The 20,106-nt window shown below is 41.4% G+C and overlaps 1 protein-coding gene across 8 annotated transcripts in view; it reads right to left on the bottom strand.

The window, feature by feature from the left end:
- The window catches only part of CDK12 (cyclin dependent kinase 12), a 97,598-nt gene extending 81,210 nt beyond the window's left edge, over window positions 1-16,388 (bottom strand). For 3 of the 8 annotated variants that reach the window (XM_042472597.1, XM_042472592.1, XM_042472595.1), the window contains exons 1-4: window positions 14,286-16,387; window positions 6,680-7,558; window positions 2,535-2,711; window positions 799-938 (exon numbers count right to left, since the gene is read on the bottom strand). In XM_042472597.1, coding sequence (XP_042328531.1) covers window positions 799-938; window positions 2,535-2,711; window positions 6,680-7,558; window positions 14,286-15,382 — 2,293 coding nt within the window. In that variant the 5' untranslated portion in view covers window positions 15,383-16,387. Of the gene's footprint in view, window positions 1-798; window positions 939-2,534; window positions 2,712-6,679; window positions 7,559-14,285 lie in introns of all 8 variants that reach the window. The other 5 variants (XR_006104476.1, XR_006104477.1, XM_042472591.1 and 2 more) reach the window with 3 other exon arrangements.
- Window positions 16,389-20,106: the final 3,718 nt, after the last annotated feature.

The following is a 20,106-nucleotide window of genomic DNA, read 5'->3' as shown; positions in this document are numbered from 1 at the left end:
ATTTTTCATCAAATTACCTCAAATGAATGCATGAATGAATGCCTTTATTTCAGGTAACAAACCATAGCAAAACAACATCAGCAATAAATAGTAGCAAGAGTACATACACAGCATATAAACATGTAAAATACATTATAACAGGGACTCGCCACTTCATAATCCCACCCACCCCAGTACAATGGCAATTTGATTAGAACAATGATTATGCATAAGCATATGAGCAGGTACTGCACAGTTCTTAGCCCACTCCACTTTCCAAAATCTGAGAGTAATTTTGTCACTGTAGCCTGACATTGCTCTTTCTTACTATAAATTGCCAATCTGCAGGATCATAACTCTAATTTTTGAATTTTTCCAGAGCATTGGTAGAATCATGTCCAAAAAAGTTTGTGGAATTTTCAAGTGCTGAAATCAGACAAACAATAAGGAGCGCCTGTTTCCTCCATGACCTTCTTGTGAATTTTCTAGCAGCATCTACAGGGAACTATTATGAACAGAACAATGAACTAGATGGATCTTTCAGCTGATCCAGGAGGCTTCTTCTATATTCTTAAGGGATCAGTTGTGATATACAAACATTATAGTTTTTCTTCTCAAAAGGTATATGATGTTAAGGATTGTATTGCACCTTGAACACTGTTTGCATTTTGCAGAGAGGGTTAACAAGACCTGAAAGCATATGCCTACTATAAGACCAGAGTTCAACACATCAGAAATTTTTGTTAGCCTACTTGCTGTATAGTGTCACATGAATACTTAAAGGTGAAGAAACCTAAAACAGTGCATATTGACACCCACCTGTGTCTTTGTCCTTTGCTTTGTACACTTGCCCATATGTCCCTTCCCCGATAATACCAATGATATCAAATTTGTCCACACAGCGCTTTCCCCAGTCACTTTCTGTTTGCCTCCTCTCACCATAACGAGGACAACAGATTCTGAAAAAGATAGAGATAAGGAAGAGAAAAACAAGAGCTGTAAAAATTCCAAAGAATAGTTTGAACAAAACTTGACTGGTTAATAAGCCTTAACAGATCTTCTTGTCCACGTGTCAGCTTTAAGAAATACAGATAATCAGTATCTGATAATTCTTTTATTAATTATTCTACTTTTGTAGAATAAATGTAACTCTAAGTTACATTTACTTAATAGCAGGGGGAAATCAAGCAAAACACAGCTATAGAAGGGAAAAAACAAGAATCTAACAGGATTCAATTCAATCACAAGATCTCTGTAACTACTGTACTTACTATCAGTAGGTCTTAAGTTTTTTGTTTATATGTCTATTCTCTTGCTGTAAATTAGCTAAAAAGGATTAATCCAAAAATTCAAGTGTTGTTCTGGAGTTTCAACTGATTCAGTTTCAAATCCTCTATACACAATAAAGAGAAATCAAAATGAAGCAATTTTGTCTCCATTTTTTGATGCACCTAGTTTTTAGTTTTTTCACAAGAATGATTGACCATACTCTTTTTATCCAGGAAGAAAAATCTCAGTGGTAAGTTTCCAATGCTTAGTAAAATCTGAATTTGTATATATGTGATGACTGTTAAGCATGGTTGTCTCTATCATTTTGGTACATGTAATAAATATATAAAATTTCATGATAGAGATGACCATGTTTAACAGTCATCACATATATACAAATTCTGTAAATCAACATGGAATCCTGAGTTAATATGTTTATAAAAGGCTTTTTGTTATAATATCAATGATTATTTTGTTTTAAAATGGAAGATATGTACTCTTTGCCCAGACATGTACATATTTAATTTTAATAATAATGTTTAAATGTCAATTTTGCAATTCTAATTGTAAACTTTGTTTGCAATGGTCTTTGGACTGAGTAATAAAAATTTTACTTTTATTAAATGTTGGCCCTCTCTTTCTCTAAGGTGTTTCAAACCGGTGATACATGGTGTGCTGGCAAAGTACATCTAGGCAACCAAGAATTGGAAAAAAAATAAAATATATGGGAAAACATATTAAGCTGCCTTACACAAAGTTCTACCACTGGTCCAACAATATTCCAACAGAAAAAAGCTCTTCACAGCCTCAGCAAGTACCATCCCTGGAGAAACTACCACAGGTATCACTTTAAAAAAATCAAACCATTTTGCAATCGTTTGTGGACATTTTGGATGGGGCTTGAGGTGAAAAATCACTAGAAAAAACTAAATAGAGGGGTCTCAAAAACTACAAATGTGAACCCTAGACAATATGCAATCTACAGGCTACATTTCCCCACCCTTGCTTTAACTATGAGATCAGGGACTGAATCGGGAATTTCAAACGTTCTAAGCATGAATACTACCATTTAACAATGGACCCATTCAAGAGGACAAAGCCTAAGTTCAGCCTTAGTGTTGTAACAGTGTTTTCAGACCACTCCTTGAGTTGCAACAACAACAACCCTCCTCCTCCTTATCATCATCAATATCATGGAACATCATGTCTCTGACAGCCCAAAACCTTGCCAAATATACACAATAAATCCTGAAATTGCTGCAAGGAAATAGGTGCACAACACTTACTTTGGTCTCTTTCTTGATGGTTGCTGAGATGGTGTGGCTGCCTTTGGTTCTGGAGACTCTGGAGGTGAAGGGTCTCCACCAGGAAGCTCTGGAGGGAGTGGAAGGTCTGTGAGCAAGTGGCGTGGTCTCTGTTCTTTCTCTTTCTTCAATGGTTTGGGAGGAATAACCTCTTTTGGACTAAAAGACCAGACAAAACAGGAAATATTTACAGATTGGCCAATCTTCACATTTCAAAGGTTTCACACAGACTGATGACACTTATTAGCTAGGAAGATTGCTATAATTTCACTTTGGACAAGGAAGATCCACTACCACTCAACTCATCCAGGAGTATGTACCACAAAAAGAAGTGAATCAGTTATGGTAACTGCCACAGATATGGATATCTCAACATTGTGGGCTTTTAAAATAACAGCAATCACAAAAAGAAGCAGCTAGCTCTCACAGCTGTGGGAGGGAAAGGCCCCAAATGAGTAGACAGTGTAAGTGAAAACTTAGAAGCCACAGGAGATCTGGATTGTAGTTTCAGTAACCTATTCCACAGGTCTGTCTTCCCTAGCTTAGTATCCTTCAAATGTTTTGGAGTACAACCCCAAGCATTCCTGCTCACTGTGGCTTGGAGATCTGAACACCAAAACAAAACACCCACTCTGAAAATGGGGAAGCTTGCCTTAAATTACCTGTTAAGTCCAGTGCTAGTCACCTGTAGAGAACAGTTCATCACCTTCCATCTTAACAGTTCTAGTGTACTAAGACCTTCTAATGGAATGTCATTTTTGCCCAGGGTATGTCTCCTGCCCCCACTGGATAGGAAAAGCTAGAGTTCTGTTTATTCTAAAAGGAGGCAATTTTTTAACTGAAGAAGCTCATATCTATTTGTAAATAGTGAGGTGACTTTCTAACTACTATTTACAGTTGTGTAAATGATAGTTTTCAATTCAGAATTTTCTCAGTAAGTTCACATTTCTTTTTTAATTTTATATACTGTAGTTACCTTGATGTTACAGATGTGCCTTTTCCCCAACCAGTGAAACCAAGATACAACTATAGGATGGCTTGTCTGTGCAGAACCATCATAAAAACAACAAGCAAAAATGGCATCACATATAAGACTACAAAGAAGACTTATGTCCCTCCGTGTCATCTCAAATACAATGTTTTCCCAGGGAGCTGGTTCATGCATTCAGCTGCCACTCATCAACAAATGGACACATATAGTGCGCCCACGTCATACGTGGGTGCGCCTTACGCGGCTTTGAGCATACGCTGAAAGCCGTGCTGGGAAAAGGGGTGGCACACCCCATAAAGGGTAATGGCATGCGTGCCTGTGGTGTGCACGTGCCGCTGTGTGTATGAGCCCCATTCATTTAAATGGGGCTCGAGCATAGGCAGAATTCCCTTTACACGGGGGGGGGGGGGGTCCGGAACGGATCCCCCATGTAAAGGAAGAGTGGACTGTACTTGTGAATTAGCCCTGTGTGAAGCATATATACAGAAAAGTAAAAAAGTAGAGGTGAATATTATACTTGCTAATGCTTCAGGTGTAACTAATCACCATATCTGGGGTCAGCAAGAGTTCCTTCCCAGAAAAGACAATCTGGCTGAGGCTACAAGATTTATTTGTCTTTCCCTGTAGTATGCAACTTGACTTGCTTCCCTGAGCTGTCTAGACCTATCTACAGACACTCTTTTCATAGTATACTAGATCTCTACTTGATGAGTAATGTAATCTGGATTCTGTAAACTGATCTGGTGAGTAGAAGGCCCATCTTTTTAGGCCAAAGTTGTAAGCAACTTACTTTGCAATGTTTTATCTCTACAATTCTAAAGGTGAGATGACAGACATGTGCTAAGCTATGCTTTATGTCTTGACGCCAATCCTTTTACCACCCTTTTATCTGGTTGTTTTTCTCAGACTGTGCCCCATAGTTCTCCCAATATATATATTAATTAAGTGTGCACTTTCAGGACAAAGCATTCGCCTAGTTTTCACTACTCAGAATTACACTAAGCACTACTGCAACAATATGTAGTCATGTTATATCATTACATAATCTGTTTCAGCAACCCCACCATGTATAAGCTTTCTTGAAGCAAACAGGAAAATAAAAAAGGTCTAATAGTCATACTTCATGCCTAACCATGACAACAGTGTGCATGTACTTCAGAGGAAAAAATATGCTAGGCCCAACTATATTCATGTGAAGACATAATTTCCCTAGAACGTTAGAAACATTTTAACAAAGACTCAAATTAGACAGGGAAGAAAAAGGAAGAAGAAAACACAAAGATTAATATATTGAGAATGGAAGTGGTGTAAAGACTATAAGCAGCTTGAACTACTGGACTAACTCACGAACTTTCCCTCTCTTCTTCCTGCACAAAAGAATGACTGCATGTTTTTGATTTCTCATGTGATAACACCAATTTCCCACCTAACCTGCTTCAAGTGCAATACTAAGGCATACTGTAGTGATAGGTGCTTGCCAGGGAACCAAAATTTGAATTCCAGATCCCAAATGTGACAATCAAATGCTATAAACTGTCCTTTAAAGAGAACATTCAGCCCAGCAGCACAAGGGCCAGTATATCTGAATCGCTTTCCAATTATAGAAATGTCAGCTGTCCTAGAAATGAGGCAAAAAGCAAGTTAAAGCAATATACACATTCAATTGTACTTGTTGGTGGGAAGCAAAAGAAGCAACTACAAGGCTAAGAAATCCAGTGCTGGCTTACATGATTCAAATTACTCATCCTCTTCACTTGTATCTGGTGCTACTTTGACTAGCAACAGCTGCCCAAAATTTCATGCTAAGACCTCTTTGAGGTTTGTAGCTGCACCTTTCATCTACTACAAAGGACCAGAGGCTTCTCCACCCCATTAGGATGTCAGTTTATTCAAGTTTATTCACACAGTTCACCCCTACCTTCTACATCTCTATGGTCAAAATAGATAACCTGATTTATTTTAGCATGCTTTTGTTTTCCTTTCTGCAGTTTACACAATGGCGATTACAAGCCAGCAAAGTTTGGAAAAAAACTCTAAAACCTCTGCTAATGAAAAAAATTACAACCTGCTTACTATAATAATACTGCGAAACATTTTATGTTTTAGAAAGCTTGACCAACTATGTTTTCATACTTTCTAACATTGACAATCCAAAGTTATTAGGCTCTGATATAATTTACATCTTTCAATAAAACTTTGGGAATTCTCAAGTTGGTAGCCTATATGGGCATAGGACTAAATCAGAAAATTAAATAGCAAAAAGCAGTTCAGATGTTCTTAAATTATAATTGTTCTTTTAAGAGTGTTGAAAAATAGCAAATAGCCAGACTCTCTCTCTCTCTACCTATATATTTATATGAATAATCAATTAACTTAGAGGCTTTTTTTTAGTCATTTGGTTTAAACCAACCTAGTTGCCAACCCAGCATGTGAAGTACCAAATTTTTCACTTGCACACCAAAATAAACATATTCTTAGGTTCTGAATAATTCTGGTCCACAATATTACAATTCATACTACTCTCCTGTTACAACAGCTCCACTGACTGCCATTTTGTTTCTGGGCAAAATTCAAAATACTAGTTATGACCTATAAATCCCTACAAGGCTCAGATCCAGGCTATCTGAAATCATTAGAAGAGGCCCTTCCCTCAGTTCCATTTCAGTCACAGAAGCCACAGTTGGTGGCGATGCAAGAGAGGGAGTTCTCAGTAGCTGCCCCTAGACTCTTCAGCTTCCTTTCTAGGGAGGCCAGAAGATTCCGCTACCTACTGCCCTATCACCAGACAGACTATTTTTATTCCTGCAGACTTTTAATAAGGCAAGTTTTTAAAGAATGGACTGATGGTGCTATAATGTCTTAGATGGAATTGTTTTGATTGCTTTTTATCTTTTAATGGTATTTTATCTTTTTAAATGTACTTTTAATTCATTTTTATATTGCCAATAGTTTAACACCATTTTAATGTTCACTTTTAATGTTTTTAGCTCTATTGTGCTTTGAAACTGTAATCCACATTGAGTTCCAATTTTGAGAGAAAGGCAGAATTTATTTATTTATGTAAATATAATAATAATAATGATAATAATGAAAATTATAATCCTTTGTGGAAGAGATATTTTTGTCATGCACTTACCTATCCAAGTCATCTTCCCCAGGCAGAATAGGTGGGAAAGGAAGTGGAGGCAACGTTGATGTCTTCAGATGCAGGGCAGCACTTGTCACAGATACATGTGCCTTTAAGGAGGATTGCACAGCAGATTGAGAGTTAGCCTGAGTAGTCAGAGATGTCCTGGAGTGGGCTGATGAAGGCAGAGAGGATGGAATAGAAGCAGGGGTGTGAATGGTGGATGACTGGAGAGGCAATGGAGGGGAAACAACTGGCGATGGAGGTAAAGGGGGCAATGGAGGAGGAGCCTGAGGCGGGGGTGATGATGCTGGCAAAGGAGGTAGTGGCTTAACAGAAAGCAAAGGAGGTGGGGTCTCTTGCTCAGCTGTCTCTGTTTCTTTTAGAGTCACAATCTCCTCCTTTGCTACAAGTTTCGTATCTTTTGTTCCCATTGATTTTGAGTCTTTAACTGCAGCAGGCAGTTTCTTCTCAGAGTTCTCTACAACCTTTGTTTTTATGGGCTCAGGCATTGTTTTTGTCTCTGCATTGTGCTGTAGGACATTTGTCATCTCAGCATCAAAAGGGCACTTCTCAGGCTTAATGTTTTTTGCCTTCTTTGCCTCCACCACCGGCTCTTTAATTTCTGCCAAACTGTTTTCTTTCCTAAACAGCATGCTTGGTGAGTCCTTCGTCTCCTTCCCATCAACTTTTGCTGCAGCTGCTGCCGCCGCCGCTGCCCTCTCCTTTTTCTTTCTACTCAACTCAGCTCCAAGGCTGGAGTTCAAAGGCAGCCGAGCAGGTGAGATACTGGAATGGCGACTGCGGGACCCAGATCTCTGCTTTTTGTTATGAGATGACGAATGCCTCGAATAAGCAGGACTTCTGCTTCGAGACTTCACTGGCTTCCTGTGGAAACAGAGTAAGAAAATAAGAATTCTCAAAGATCTTGACTGTCATGCTTCAGGTAAAAGACAAGTTTCTAACCCTCAGCAGTATCAAAGCCTGCTTCGCTGAGCAGAGCATAGAAACCAACTTTTAACTGTGAGCTCACACCGGACACGCTGCACTGGTGCATTCGGGCACCATTTTCTGCTGATTTCAACCATGAAGGTGGGAGAAGGTTTACAGGCATTTAAAGTTTTTAAAAATAATACTGGAATTCAGAGAACTGGGGGGGGGGGGGGGTAGGCAGCTTCAGGAGGTCTGGGGTCTACACTTCCCCATCCCACTGCAAAACCATTCCTAAATAGGAACTATAAAACCTCAACCATGGCGGGTTACATACCGCCGAGAAGCGGCAGCGCCCGGGAGCCGCAGTGGCCAAACCGCGGGGCTCCCAGATGCTCCAAGGAAGGAGCGCTCCTTTCTGGGCCCTAGAAGTGGCGCTGCAAAGCGCAAGGCGCGCTTTCGCGGCGTCACTTCCACCACGACACGTCTGGACGCTATGCGTCCAAGACGTCAAAATGGCGGTGGCCGTGTAGAACGGCCGCCGCCATTTTGTACGCGCAGAGCGCGTACTAGGTTTAGGGGGGTGCGGAAGCGCCATCCCTTCCTAACCCTAGTACGCGCTCTGCGCATACTTTCTGGCGGTGTGTAACCCGCCTACGATTGTCTAGCAACAGGACCAACTAAACAATGTTATTCCATACAAATTAACAACTTGCAGTCAGATGTTTTAAGATATTTCAGCATAGTTACAGAAGTGCAATTGAATGCTCACCCAAATCCTGGCAAACAGCAAAAGCAGTGCATACTCTTACTCTTACAGGTAATTTAATAATTTGGGTACACCTTCAATAAGCACTATTTAAAAAAACAGCATGACTGCTGAGACTTGCACAAGGCTGTCTAAAAACCACTGGGAGCCACCAAGTGAGTGCTTCAGGAACATTTCATATCATTTAGTAAGTGAAACTGAACTCACATTCTGGCCAGTTACTCTAGTTTCACTCTGTGTCCAGATTAGGCTGGCAATTAATAACTACAAAGTTCACATCAGATGCTCTAGACAGTTCAAACTTTTCACAAGGCCTTCTATATGGGAAATGCTAGGTGGTGGGTTTTTGGGGATACCAGACCCAGTGTTTACAACTGTTATTCCAAAAGCATCAATACAGGCCTGCCTCAAGAGGAGAATATAGTTTCTAGGACATCTTCAGGCTCTTACTGCCCTGCTTGATGGGAACGGCTAGTAAGAGCCCTATTCGCTATCCTGATGACTTGTCCCTTCTGAGGAAACTAATTGTTTTTTTTATGCATCTAGACTTAATGAATTTTTCTTCTTACATTTAAAAATATAAGTCGCCTATGTCAGTAACCACTAGCCAGTTGTTGAAGTGAGTATCACATTCAGTAAAGCAGGAAGATGTGATACTCTGAAAGATTATTAGTAGTTCTTTTATTTTTTATTTTTTAGGCCAGAAATGGGCAACTGTGACCCTCCAAATATTTTTGGACTGCTATTCCTATAATCCTTCACCACTTGGTATGCAGGATAAGAGATGATGGGAGCTACATGCCAAAAACATCTGGAAGACCATAGTTTCTCATTCCAATTGTAAGCTGTTTGCCATACCTCTGTAATTTCAACATGATTCCAACGCCTTGCTTTATTTTGACCAAAGACACATTTGGAAAACTGCAAGTAGAATGTCTCCACACCTTACAAATAACTTTCAGAAGGTTCCTATGACAACATCAGAGTATTTACTGACTAGGAACCATATTTACTAACTATGCAAGATTATACTAGTCACTTTCAAAATTATGTTCTACAGAATATGTATTCAACACTGAGTGATTGTTGTGTACATTCTGCTGCATTCCATCAAGTGGTCAGAGGTCTAGGCACTGTGCCTCAAGATGCTCTAAAATGGGAGAAATCCTTTTTAAACAGGAAGTGAAACAGGAATCAAATTTTAGGGATGCTGGGATCCTAAAATGGCTTCAGAGGGACATATGCAGCCCACAGGCAAACTTCCCATGCCCGAAAACATTTTCCACTATTCTCTGCAAAGTGCACATGGTCTACAGTTGATGGTTCAATATGAAAAGTGATCTCTCAGGATAAAGTATCTGAACATTACTGATCTACAACTTACTTATCATAATTGCTAAGAAATGGGTAGCCTGACAACCCCTGAATCTCAAAATTTATCTTTTTTTCAAGCTTACGAAAAGACGTTTGCCTAACTTATGCTGGATCCAATTTTCAAATATTTACTTAGCCATGCATGTGTGTGTGTTTCTGTTAAAACCAACAAGCATTTGCAAAAGAAGGGCAGGTGCTTTTCACAAAAAACATACTTCTGTAGGGAAAAGGAAGACAGAACAAATATTTTCTTAAGCAGAAGAAATACAACATCATACGTAAGTAGGTGGGAAAGAATTCAAAAATTAGACAAGTAGAGAGTCTTGGAAAGCGAATAACGTGCACAAGAAAGCATGAAAAACTTAATAAGAGGTACTTCCTTTGGTGTGCTTGAGTCTTCAAGTTGTCTGTTGACCTATGGCGATCCCATGAATTTCATAGGGTTTTGCTAGGCAAGGAATACTCAGAGGTGAGTTTGCCAGTTCCCTCCTCTGAAATATAGTCTATAGCACCTGGTATTTGTATTTATTTGGTATTTGCTGGCAGTCCAAGCACTAACCAGAGCTGTCCCTGCTTAGTTTCCAAGATCAGGTGGGATCTGGTGCCTTTAGGGTAGTTATGCTTGCCTATTCATTTATATGCTGTCTTTCTCTCAGAAAAAAACCAAGGCAGCTCACTTATACAAATGTAGAATTGCTTGCAGAAATATGGAGAAATCTATTCTACTTCATGTACCATAATGGCTTAGCCAAGAAGGTATCTATATAGAGCTGACTGTCTGTATCCACAGATTCTCTATCCATAGACTCAAGCATCCATGGCTTGAAAATATTATATATATATATATATATATTTCCAAAAAGTAAAGCTTGATTTTGCCATTTTATGGGATATAAGGAACACCATTTCATTTACCCACCGTAAATGTAAAAGCTCTCCCAAAGTAATGAAGATGTCCGAAGTCTGCTCAAAGTAATCATTTTAAAAAATTAATCACAATGCAAAACATGGGATAACTGTGTTAACCGTAAAACAAATTACAATGTGAGTTGTGGTAAACACTTTATTAGCCCAAGCAATAATACTTTTATTAGGCCAACAATATTATATGGAAAAATGTATTGCATAGAGAGACATTTCCAACAGTACTTGCTGTTCAGCAAGCGGAAAAGGAAAGTGCAACCTGTCCTTATTATTTAAAAGTAGATACCAGTAAGTTTAATCAAGTTGGTCTAGTCTCAGATATAGGAGGTTTAGGGGCAGTGCAGATGGGCAGCTGGAAGCCACTTCTTCCTGCCCCAGGCCGGTGCCACAGCAGCCGTACACTGTGGCACCGACCTGCTCCCTTTGAGCAGCTTCCTGGAAGGGCCGTCATAAGCGCACTTGCATGCCATCATGACGCCTCTTCTGGCCAGCGCTGTTTAGATGCTGTGCACCATGAACGTCACCATGGTGTGCACCGTGTAGACAGGTGTGAGTCATGATGGTGGCAGGGCAGCGGAACTAGGGCTCGGAGCATGTGAATGCTCTGCTCTGGTTCAGTCCTAGTACATGGTCAGGCTGGCACAAAGTGATGGTCTGTACTGCCTCTTAGTCTAACTAACGGAACAAATTCAGAATTTATACCATCTCTTCCCTGTCATATTTACTGGTGAGTTTGCCAAGTTATAATTGGCACCTGTTTCCTCTGCAAAATCCTTTATACAGGTTGAGTATCCCTTATGCAAAAAATCTCTACACTGAGTTCTTTGCCAAAGTGTGTTAGTTCCTCATAAAACTACAAATCTCAGGATTCTATTGGATGGAGCCATGGCAGTTAAAGTGGGGGCAAACGGCATTATTTCTACAGTGTAGATACACCCGGAGATAGTGAAACCTTTGCTTTCTGATGGTTCAGTGTACACAAACTTTGTTTCATGCACATTATTTAAAATATTGAATAAAATTAGCTTCAGGCTGTGTGTATGAGATATATGCAAAACAAATTAATTTGGTGTCTAAATTTGGGTCCCATGTCCAAGATATCTCATTATGGATATGCAAATATTCCAAAATCCAAAAAGCGTCGTCCCAAGCATACTCACCCTTTAATAATTATTTGATTCATCTTTCTATCATCACCATGGAGAGATAAATTGTGGAAAGGGAGAGAAGTAACTTGCCCTACGCCATCCATAGTGTTCATAGCTGGGCAGATATGATGCCTGTAACTATTCAAGCAATGTTTGTTTAATATTTACAGGATGCTAGGCACTGAAGAACACACAAGGGAGCTTAGCCTCAAAAGGCAAGTTTGCACATCTAATGTGCAACTGTAGGAAACAACATGGATACCAGCCTTGTCAGCAGCCAGTTTAGCCTACACAACAATCTGAGATGACCATTACTATGAAGAGTAGCTTCAAAATTATTGATAAAGAACATACTCATCCTGAGTAAAACAAACAAGACAAAAACAAAAATTGTCAGCTAGTTTAAATAAAGGAATGGCAAGGATGTAATAAAGAATTGAGCAAGGTGTCTTTCAAATTTGTGTATCAATAACTGATTGTTTAAAGCAGTTTCAGGTCAATTTGAAGACGATACATGGTTTCCATTTTGGTATTCATAAATATCGCGAAATGTAGCCTAATAGAATAATGAGATACTTATTCCTTTTGCTCAGCTGTGTGTGTATATGTATATTCAACATGTGATTACCTTACAATAGACACCACAGTTCCATAAAATGTATAAAGAAATTCACTTTTGTCAGGTGAAACCTAATCTGTTCTGATAAACAGTCACAATTCAAGGCAGAATCACATCAATGTGATCCCTAAAACCAAATAACAGGAAGAAGTCTTACAGAATTCAAGATCACAAGTACCACTGAACCCTAAGATTTAGTGCATTTAATGAATTTATTGATAGTGGCTAGAATTACGTCTATCATAGCCTCATTGTTTCCTTCCAGCTTTTAGGCTGAGAGCCCATAAGGGCATCTAGATAAGCTGCCACCACCCATTAATGTTAATCCTATTTAATAGTAAATCAAGTGGAAATCTTCTGGAGAAAACTACACTTCCCACCTCTGAATCTGCAGAGATTTCTCTCCTCCCACATTTGGGGGAAATGAAATTTGTGAAAGAGGAGTCTTTAAAGGAAGTTTTATTCTAAACAGTATTCTACATTGCAAAATATTATCTCTTGCACGAAGGGCACTCCCTCTTCAGACATATCTAGCAGAAGTTACAGGAAAGTAGATATATTTAGGCAAAATCATAAAATAAAAATACACCCTGACACATCTAAACTAAACTTTCCCTAACTACTCATGACTACAGATGAAGTTCTGGACCTCTGGATGTTTGGTGGAGCGGGAGATAAGAGGCTACATGCTCTGTTCGTCCTTCCCCAACCTCCCCATAGATAGGCACCTAGTCATTTTGTTCCTCTTTGTTCTTCTCTTTCCTCATGGTCACCTGAGGCTTTTTATAACTTTTTCTTAGAGCATCTGAATTGGCCATTCCACTGGGCAGCTGTTTCTCATGACCTGTGATTTCTTCATGATACAGACCCCAATAAATGCAACTTACACCATGTATGTCATCATTAACCTTTAGTTTACCTGGAGAGAAGACACATCGCTCAGTTGTGTTGCCCAGATAATGGGGGGAGGACCCACTATTACAAGGACAAATTAGTCCCCGCCTCCTCTAAAACTGACATATTTAACCAACCTAATTTAGTTTTAATAAAAGAACTATGAAGCTGGCATGCTCTCTCCCCTCCATTAACATACAGCACCACTACCAAGGAATTTTTAAGTGTCATCGTCCTATTTCCATGAACTATTGTTTAGTGTGCTACCTGAACCCAACAAATTAGTGGTAAATATTACTTATTTAAATAAGCCATAGGTTCAGACAAGTTAAGCAATAAAAGTTTCCAAACTCTCCCTTTCAATCATGCCCACCCCCCATTAGCCTGAGACTAATTGTAGTTGGCATTTGTCATGCCAAACTACAATAATTTAGCATGATCTCTTAATCAGGCCAGTGTTCCACTGGTTGACTGGACTTAGCTACTTTTCAACCACAGGTTCTTAGATCAATGAAGTGGGAAAAATAATTGCCAAAGTTAGAGAGGTCTGGAAAAACAAGCAAAGAAGAATGTGTACGCAAAATGAGTAACAATTATTAATAATAATAATAATAATAATAATAATAATAATTCTGGTCTGAATGATAACTATGGGCCTGAACAGACAGGCCAAAATACAGCTAATTCGAGTCACTATGGAGGTATGCTGTTTAAATGAAACACACATCTTAAGAGGCCAGAAGCTGTGCTCTAGTCCTTAGGACTGGAGCAGGCTTTGGTTTAGCTTCCGGCCTTTTAGCACACATGCAGCATTCAAACAGCATACCTCCAAAGTGACCCGAAGCAGCTTTATTTTGGCCTGTCTGTCGAGCCCTATGACCTTAGGATATCAGCACCTTCACTCACATCTTAACAAAGAGGTCAAACATTTCCGATCGATTAGAAAAAGCCACACACCTGGATACAGGACTCCGGCTCAATGACCGTTTGGACACAAAAGGACTGCTGGATCGCCTTCGGTTGAACGGGCTGGGAGACCTTCCACTGTACGATCCACTTCCTCTCTCATAGCTGGATGAACGCCTCCTACCATATGGACTGACTGACCGTTGCCTCCTGCCATAAGGGCTGGGAGAACGCATGTTGGACTGGTACGCAGCAGGTTCTTTGTGTGGTGGGCTGACTGACGGTCTTCGCGAGGACCCACCAGGGCTTTTCTTGTAGGAATCATAATTACTAGACGTATGCGAGCGTGGAGGGCTGATATCGTAGTCCTGCGTGTAAGATGCTCCTGAGGGGCTGTCGTCTTGTTTGGGACTGTCTGACCATTTCCGGTGGGGACTCCTGGACTTCCGCTTTGGACTGTCCAGTGATTTGTAGCTTTTGGGGGCATCCCTTTTACGGTGACTTTTGCTGCGGTCCTTGTGGCCAGACTTTGCCTCCCGCTCTTTCCTGGACTTTTCTTTATGCAATTTGGCCGACCGGGAGTCCTTGCTGCTGCTGCTGCTGCTCTTGAACGACTTAGAGGGATGGTCATCGTTCTCCTCGTGAAGCCTTTTGGAGGCCCCTGATGCCCTCTCCTTTGTGGAGCTCGGCTTGCTTGAGGACTCTTGGTTCCTGTCCGGCCTCTTCTCCTTCTCCGCCAGCTTGCTCTTCATTAACTCCCGCAAACGTTTGTGCTGATGGTGACGGTGCCTGTGTAGCCGGTCGCTCCTCTCCGACATCCCTTTCTTTTCCTCGTTCTCCCTGCGTTCCGGCTTGAGGACCGTCTCGTCGGAAAAGGTGTCCGAGTCGGAGCTAATGTCGTCGTACTCCACCAATGGCTTGATCATGCTCCCCAGCGGCGCTCCCACTTCTTGGGACCCCAAGAGTACATCTTTGGAATGCCTGGACTTGTGTCTCTTGTGCTTGGCAAGCCTGTGCCTCTCTTTGCTGTTTGAGCTCCCGCTGCTGGAAGCTGCTGCTGTCTCTTGATACAAGGGACCCCCTCCTCCTCCTCCTCCTCCTCCTCCTCCCAAATCCTTCTTGCCCCCATGTCTCTCTGGGTTTGGCATTCCTCCTCCACTGTGCTTGAAAAGAGGGGGGGATCCTCCAAAACCCCACTAACCCTGATCCTCAAGGCACCCCTTCCTTCCAGAACAGGAAGGGTTGTTCTCCCTTCACTTGATTTTCCCCTACATCCAAGCCGCTTTTCTCTCTCCTGCATGCAGCTGCCTTACAAAATAACAGGGCGCTTGTATACCAATGCCCTCCAAACTAAGACACAGACCTCAAACTTTCAATGGGACCCTTTTCCTTTTTTAAAGGAGGATAAACCACTTATTCACTACAATGTTCCCAGGTATCAAGCACAGGGACGGAAGGGGTGGGCAATTACACTAAGCACCCACCCCTTTCCTTGGCTGGAGATGCAAAGGAAACCTTTGATTTCCAAATGCTTTAATGCCCCAAGAAGCTTCCAAAAAAGGAAGGGAGGGGGTTATAGAAAGTGGCCCCTTGCTCACTTTCACTTCTTTGAAGGAAGGCTCTCCCAAACTATAGGTCTTTTAAGTCTAGGGCTTAAAGTATCTGAGGTTGAGGGGCCTGGCTTTTCAAGAGGCTCCTATTCAAAGCTAAGGGTCTGAAATGGACCCCCAAACAGGGAGAGGGAGAGAGGCAGAGGCTGGGCTGAGCCAGCTTCCTCAGCCCTCCTTCGAAGTTCCTCCTCGGCCTCGAGTTCCCCTCTGAGGGAGGCCCCTTGGCCCCTCTTCCTCTAGCGGGGCCTCAGCGCCGGGACCCCCATCTTACTTCACGCCGCCGCTTTCCAAGCTGGTTTTGGGGGGAGAGGAAGGTGAGGCGCCAACTCTCGCGAGAATATGCGACGAGAAAAAGTCGTCGTTGTCGTTGTGTTGCCGGCCGAAGGTTCCTCTCTCTCTGGTACCGCGCGCAGGAGGAGAGAGGGGGAGTGTTTCCTTTTCCTCCCCCAACTCCCTCTATACCTGCTCCTGTTTCATCAAATATCGCGAGAACACACGCACACACGGACATGCGCTCGCGGCTTTCCCTTACTCGCGCGCAGGCGCAGAGGAGAGGGAGTCTCGCGCGACGCTGCTCTCTTGGAGGGGGAGGGGGGCAGTTTGTCTTCCATTTCTCTAACGGGATATTTTTTTACACCTCATAAGACTCCGGACTCTCGCGGGACTCCGGAACTCTCGCGGGACGTCTTTAATAAAAGCTTATGACCAATAAGAAACGTTCTCTTTCTTCATTATTTGCCTTGCTGTATGCTATATACACTGGAATATGAAAGGATGCTTTACTATGCACTTCCCCCTCCATAGTTACTAGGGTTAGGGGCACAAGACCCCCGTGAATATGGAAGAGGACACCTCTCTAGGAATCTCTAGGTCTTCCAGAGCAACTCTGTGGTCAACATCTGTCAGACATTGACCATAGAGTTGCGCTGGAGGAGCTATAAATGCCTAGTGGAGTGTCCTCTCTAGGAATCTCTAGGTCTTTCAGTGCAACTTTTGGTTAAAGCTGACCATAGAGTTGTGCTGGAGGACCTAGATATTCCTAGAGAGGACATATTAAATCTCTGAAGAATGAAATCCACAAATATCAAAGCTGCAAATATGTTGGGATGAGTGTAGGGTTTTGTTTTGTTTTTTTGTATAGGGTTTTTTGTGGGTTATATGGCCATCCTCTGGAGGAAGAGTTTATTCCTGACACTTCCAGAACACAGCCATATAGCCCAAAAACCCCACAAAAAAATAACAACTATGAATTACGGCCTTCAACTTCACATTGCGTACTTTACTGTTTTTAAACTGTCCTTTTACCTTCTTTTATTCTGTATCCCCCTTTTTATCTGTGCTGGTCTATGGTCCAAAAGACACTGCGGAAATAACCGGAAATATTGAGGTCCAAAACACACTGCAGAAATAATCCATCTGCTTTAACTGCCCTGGCTCATTGTTATTAGGGAATCCTAGGAACTGTAGTTTATTGTGGCCCCAGAGCAACTTCTGGCAGAGAAGGCAAAATATCTCCCAAACTACAGTTCCCAGAATTCCCTAGCATTGAGCCAGGGCAGTTAAGGCGATCTCAAAGTGGATTATTTCTCAGTGTGTTTTGGACCTATAACTGTAAGACCCAGGGAATGCAAATGAAAACCACCCAGGGTGAGGGGGGTTCCCAGCAGACAGTGGGTCATTAATTAAACAGACACCTCTGAGGCCAACAGGACCATAGACAGAATAACATGTAAATCACTTCCTCTCAACCAACAGTATATATACCCAACTCTCTTCCATGCTAGCATTCTCTGAAGATGCCAGCCACAGATGTTGGTGAAGCGTCAGGAATAAACTCTTCTAGAACATGGCCACATAGCCTGAAAAACCCACAAAAACTAGATTCTATTCTCTTTTCATGACAACGACAGAATTCAAAGGCATGGCCATATTAGTCTGGAAAATCAGTGTGCAAAAGGATCTTGTAGCAGTGCCTTTTGAGACTAACTGGAGGAAAGAAGCTGGTAGCATGAGATTTCCTAGACTTGAGCCTACTTCCTCAGATGAATGGATTGGAGTGGGGAGTACAGAGACAGACCTATAGAAGCCGGTTGTGTGTAGGGCTGTCCCTGGACACTGCACTCCAACCCATGCATCTGACGCCAAGTCTACCAAAGCTCCTGCTACCAGCTTCTATGGCTGCATCTGCACTGCAGAAATAACCCAGTTTGACACAGCTTTAACTGCTATGGCTCAATGCTATGGAGTTCTGGGATTTGTAGTTGTGTGAGACATTCAGCCTTCTTTGTCAGAGAGCTCTGGTGCCAGAACAAACTACAAACCCCATGACGCTGAGCCAGGGCAGTTAAATCGGTATCAAACTGGATAATTTCTGCAGAGCAGATGCAGCCTTTATTTCAGTGAGTCTCACACGTGATACGTAACGTACAAGATGCCTTTGCATATACTTTATGAAGAAAACTTATGAAGAGGGAAATTGTAGTGTGTCGGTGCCATGAAGCCGCCTGTCCAGAATTCTATGATTCTATGAATTCTCAAGAAAGAATTTCCATGTACATATTCAGTTTGCTTCCTTGCATGCCCCCTGTTAAAATTGTCTTTACTAACATTTTATAAATTGAAAACAAATCTCAATAAAACTTCAATGCACATCACAAAGAGAGAGAAAATAATCACAAAGGTCTGAAACACACTGTAGAAATAATCCAGTCTGAGGCCGCTTTAACTGCCCTGGTTCAATGCTAGACAATTCTGGGAACTGTAGGTTGTGAGACATTTTATCTTCTCTCTCAGAGAGCGCTCTTGTGCCACAAGCAACTACAGTTCCCACATTCCATACCATTGAGCCATGATCATTAAAGCGGTCTCAATCTGAACTATTTCTGCAGTGTGTTTTGGCTGAAAGAGAGAAAGAAAAACAAAAAGACTCCACCACAGACTTCTGAGGAAGTAGACTCAAGTCTACGAAAGAAGCTCTTGTTCCCTGATTCTTCCCCCCCCCCCCAAAAAAAAAAACCTTTGGACTTTTCCCCTTCACAGTGACACAGTCAGACTTATTCATGGCTGTTTCTCCATCCTTTGGTTATTGTGTGTGTGTGTGTGTGTGTGTGTATATATATATATATAATTATTATTATTATTAAACAATTTGTTGTTGTTGGGTGATTTCCAGTAGTTTGTGACTCATGGCAACCCCCTATCACAGGGTTTTCTTGGCAAACCTTGTTCAGAGGAGGTTTGCCATTGCCTTCCCTGAGGCTGAGAGAGTGTGACTAGCCTAAAGTCTCCCATTGGGTTTCCATGGCTGAGCCAGGATTTGCACCAGTCGGTTTCCATGACCGAGCAGGAATTCAAATGCTGGTTTTCAGAGTTGCAGTCCCGCACTCAAACCATACTGACTCTCATATTGTTTTAGTTAACATTCAGGGGTAGCTGTATTGGCCATACAAACAAAAACCCATCAGCAATACCTTTATTGGCAATTTTTTACTGTACACCACTATGATCATTGCGGAATAGCGGTCTATAAATAAAATGTATTATTATTATTATTATTATTATTATTAACTGAAATGAACAATATATTTGTTGCAAGCTTTCGAAGCTCCATGGGCTTCTTGTTTTCCTTTTTCTTCAGGCAAGATGTTACAAACTGCTTTAGTGAGATGATTTTAATGATTTAAATTTTTATTTTATTATTATAAGGGGAAGGGGGACAAATTTAACAAATATAAAATGGATCCAACTGGATTTGATTACAATGTTAAGGTGATGCTATGTTTATTATGGTGACTTTTATAAATAAAAATAAAATTATATATATATATATATATATATATATATAATATATTTTAAATGTAGTGTTTATCTGTCAACCGTCTTGGGTCCCTTTCTGGGAGAAAGGCGGCATATGAAATAAATAAGTAAAGCCAATAATGGGGTTGAGTGAGGCCTAAAAGCTAGCTGGCTGAATAGGCTAAATGCCTCTTCCTAAACTACAAATCCCAGAATGCAACAGGAGGGCAGCCAGAGCAGTTAAAACCGCTCAAAGCGAATGGAAAGAAACGCTCTCACAGTGGGTTAAAGACCAGTCAAGTGGTCCCCAAACTGTGCTCTTTAAGGGATTTTGGACTTCAACTCCCAGAATCCCAGCCTACTGCCCAACATGGCTGAGGCTTCTGGGAGATGAAGTCCAAAATCTCTTAAAGAGCACGCTTGAAGGAAGAGGAATTCAACTCTCGCGAGAGGTGCCTACTCCTCTG

This window comes from Sceloporus undulatus, chromosome 6 (assembly GCF_019175285.1).
Source record: "Sceloporus undulatus isolate JIND9_A2432 ecotype Alabama chromosome 6, SceUnd_v1.1, whole genome shotgun sequence".
Classification (NCBI taxonomy): domain Eukaryota; kingdom Metazoa; phylum Chordata; class Lepidosauria; order Squamata; family Phrynosomatidae; genus Sceloporus; species Sceloporus undulatus.
Note: the sequence above shows the minus strand (reverse complement) of the source record. Positions and strands in the feature narration are given on the sequence as shown.